This window comes from Zosterops lateralis (assembly GCF_965231275.1).
Source record: "Zosterops lateralis genome assembly, chromosome: 27".
NCBI lineage: Eukaryota > Metazoa > Chordata > Aves > Passeriformes > Zosteropidae > Zosterops > Zosterops lateralis.
In genome coordinates, this window is record NC_139787.1 from 3,566,033 (window position 1) to 3,569,768 (window position 3,736).

Consider the following 3,736-nt stretch of genomic DNA (forward strand, 5'->3'; position numbering starts at 1 on the left):
CCCGAGGGGCTCGGCAGCTGCGGGATCGGTGCCCGTGGCCACGGGGCGGCACCGCCGCAGGTCCCCGAGCCCTTGGCCGGTGTCACCCAGAGGGGACAAACAGGGAGCGGCAGCTCCTTCCCCTGTGCAGGGCAGCTGCGAGGGAACCGGTCCGGAAATGCCCCAATTGATCATTTTGTCCCTGTCCCCAAGGGACTGAGAGAGCCCCAAAAATCCTGCAAATCCCACACGGATCTGCTCAACAACCTGACCGGGACCCTCCTCCGTCCGAGCTGACCTGGCACAGCTGAACAAACAAAAACCATTTCTCCCGGTTTAATCAAAAAGCTGTGTTTTGGGTGCCATGGGAGGGACAAGGGTCCTGTGCCCCCTGGCACTGGGGGAGGGAATGGGGAGCCCCTGGGGGTACTGGGAGCACTGGGAGCTCTGGAACGGGGAGCTCTGGGCAGCCCCACATGGGACCCCCCACTCGTGGCCATCCCCGGGCACGGTGGGCACCCACAGGAGCTGGGGGGGACACACACATGGGGGGTGGCCTTGGGCAGGAACCTCCAGTGTCCCCCGGTGTCCCCAGTGTCACAGCACGTTCCCGTAGATGTCACTGGGGTCCCGCTGTCGCCTGTGGGGTCCCGGCAGCTCCGCGTTGGTCACCTGGGGGGATGTGGCTCGGGGGGGCCCTGCGAGAGACACCGGTTGTGGGGACATGGGTGGGGGGTGACACCCATGGGTGACGTGTCCCTGTGTCCCCACCCTGTACTCACCCCCTGCCCGCTCGGTGCTCACGACGTGGGTGTACAGCACCTCCCCCTCCTCTGGGGGGGCCGGGGGATCCGGGGGGGCCCTGTGGGGATAAGGGGGTGTCTGTGGGGGTGGGGGGGTTTGGGGTGAGGGTAAAATGGGGGGTCAGACCTGGAGCCCCCCACTCACCTTTCCTGCTGCTTCCTGAGGGCTGCAAAGGGAAGGGGGGAGGGGTGACTGTGGGGTCCTCAGGGCCCCTGAACACCCTCAGGACCCCTGACTGCCCCCAGGACCCTCGAGCATCTCTGAAGCCCCCAAAAACCCTTGAACCACTCCTTGAACCCCCTGAGCCCCCAGAGCTCCCAAACTCCCCCCAACCCCCTGACAGAACCCCCAATATCCCTGCATGACCCTCCAGGACCTCCCCAAATCCCCCAGGACCCCCATCGGAGGTCTCTGGGGGCTCAGCTTCACCCGAGTCAGGAGCTGTTGGTGACACCCTATTGCCCCCCTACTCTGGGGGCACTTCACCCCAATCCCTGGGACCCCCATCCCCCCTCATTGTCACCCACCCATGTTGTTCCACCGGTGCCAGCCCACGATGACAGCCACGAGCAGGACCAGGAACAGGAGGGACCCACCGACCCCTGCGGCCACTGCTGGGGACAGAGGGGACACAGCGGGGTCACCCTGAACCCCGAGGGTCCGTCACAACCCAAGTGACCCCGTGTGAGCCCACCTGTGACCCAGGGTGAGCCAGGGGTCACCACCAGGGCCAGCTCAGGGCTGAGTGCCCGGAACACACGGTGCCCGTCCTGTCCCAGCTGGTTGGTGGCCACGCACTGGTAGGTGCCCGAATGTCCCACATCGACGTCCCCAAGCTCCAGGACAGGACCCGGGGCCACCTCTCGCCCATCATGCAGCCAGGTGAAGTTGACAGGGGCTGAGCCCACCTGCACTGAGCAGTGCAGGGTCACGTTGTCACCGGCGTGCACCTGGTGTGACAGGGGACCGGGGGTGATGGTGGCATTGGCCACGGGCACTGTGGGGACACAGACGGGGCTGGCACCTGGAAAGGTGGGATGGGTGTACTGTGGGTGGGGTCACCTCCAGCCCGAGGGTGCTGCTCACCCAGGACAGTGACATTCAGGGGGACACTCTCGGCCACACTGTCCCCATTGCTGACCCGGCAGTGATAGATGCCGCTGTCATTGTCCCCAATGTGCCGGAGCTCCAGGCGGGGGCCAGTGCCCAGTGGTGTCTCCGCCCCCGCTGGTGCCAGGTGAAGAACAGGGGACGTGTCCCAGAAGCCACTGCACAACTCAGCACCAGGCGGTCCCCCGGTGCCACCTGTTCCCCGGGGGGCTGTGCCCACACGGACACCCAGGGAAGCAGGACCCCTGCAAGAGAGGGGACACCAGGGGGCAGTGAGGGACATGGGCGGGGGTTGCATAGAGAGACAGGGAGACCCCAGTGAGGAAGAGGGGTGGCAGAGCTGGGGGGAGGCCTGGAAAGGAATTCCAGGGAAGTTTTCAGGCCCCGCGAGGGGATGGTGGGACCTGGGAACTGTGGGGGGAGATCAGGGAGGGGTGGGATTGACCCATGGACGGGTGAAGCGACCCAGTGAGGGATGGGGAGATAAGGAAGGGGACCCAAGCAGTGATGGGGAAACAGAGAAGAAGTTTACAGGAAAGATGGGGGTAGGGCTGGGGGATCCGGTGAGAGACCCAGAAATGGATGAGGGATGAGACCCGCGGCAGGGATGGGGGGTCTGGGCAGTAATGGGGGTCCTCAGACAGGGCTGGGGGTCACCAGATGGGGCTGAGTGTCCCCAAGCAGGGGACCCAGGGAGGCTGTGGGGGTGAGGCTCACCGTGCACTGTCACTGTCACCGGCGCCAAATGGTGCTGCCCCCATGACCTTGATTCCTCAGAGTACACCAGGCCCCGGCAGTGGTATTGGCCACTGTGGTGCAGCTGCAGAGGGGACAGGGACAGCTCGGTCCCATTGGGGGACCTGCTCACCTCCTCGTTCCCACGGTAGAATGACACCAGGTGGACAGACCTGTTCCGCCAGCCCCGGCAGCGCAGTGTCACCGTGTCCCCCTCCAGCAGCGGCCACGCCGGCACCTGCAGCACCAGCCAGTCTGTGGGACACGGGGGTCTTGTCACAACACGGGGGTCCCGTTTTCTTGGGGAGCCCCCATTGAGTCACATCCAGAGCACCAGGGGTCCCCAGTTCCACAAACAGGGTCCCCCTGCACTGGGATGCTCTGGGATGTCCCCGTGTGCAGGTGACGGGCTCTGGTCACACCAGGAGGTGACCCATGGAGTGGAGCCCCCCAGAGCCCTCGGGGTGCCACAGGTGCCACCCTGGGGACACCCAAACCCTCCTCACCATATGAGACTGTCACGGGGGGGCTGAGCCCACTGCCAGGTCTGTCACACTGGTAGGTGCCAATCTCAGTGACAGTGAAGTTGTCGGATCTGTTTGGCCCCCATTGCTGCCCGTTCTTGTACCAGGTGGTGGCACCAGCGGTCCCCGAGCCCTGGCAGGTCAGTGTCACCCGGTCCCACGGCACCGCCGGCCTCCAGGGGGGCTCCACCAGGAGCTGGGTGGTCTGGGCACCTGCGGGTGACAGGGGACACCAGCCTGCCAGGGCCAGCATGGGGCTGGGGACAGCGAGGTGGGGACATGGCATCCCCCGAGGACTCACCAGCGAGGCGGAGGGTCTGGGCTGGAAGGGAGAAGGGACAGGGCTGGGTGGGGGTGGCACCGTGGGGAGAGAGGTATGAGGGCATGGGGTGTGGGGTCTGTCCCTGAACTGTCACCAGAGGGACACTGGTGTGGCACAGATGTCTCAGGGATTGAGGAACTGCAGGCATCCCATGGTCAGGCAGGACAAGGGGACATTGTGGACACCCCAGGCATGGGGACCCCGTGCTGGCACAGGTCACCCCCACCAGCCCCATGGCCTCTGTCCCCATGGCCCACCTGCA

At 65.5% G+C, this 3,736-nt stretch overlaps 1 protein-coding gene across 1 annotated transcript; it reads right to left on the minus strand.

The window, feature by feature from the left end:
• Positions 1 to 576: 576 nt before the first annotated feature.
• On the minus strand, positions 577 to 3,438 carry LOC310919445 (low affinity immunoglobulin gamma Fc region receptor III-like; the record flags this gene model as incomplete). The annotated part of the gene is made up of 6 exons (XM_083878810.1): positions 577 to 677; positions 762 to 841; positions 928 to 949; positions 1,311 to 1,394; positions 2,611 to 2,883; positions 3,135 to 3,438. 6 exons carry the CDS (start codon positions 3,436 to 3,438, stop codon positions 577 to 579), a joined length of 864 nt encoding a protein of 287 aa, XP_083734936.1.
• Between the last annotated feature and the right edge of the window lie 298 nt (positions 3,439 to 3,736).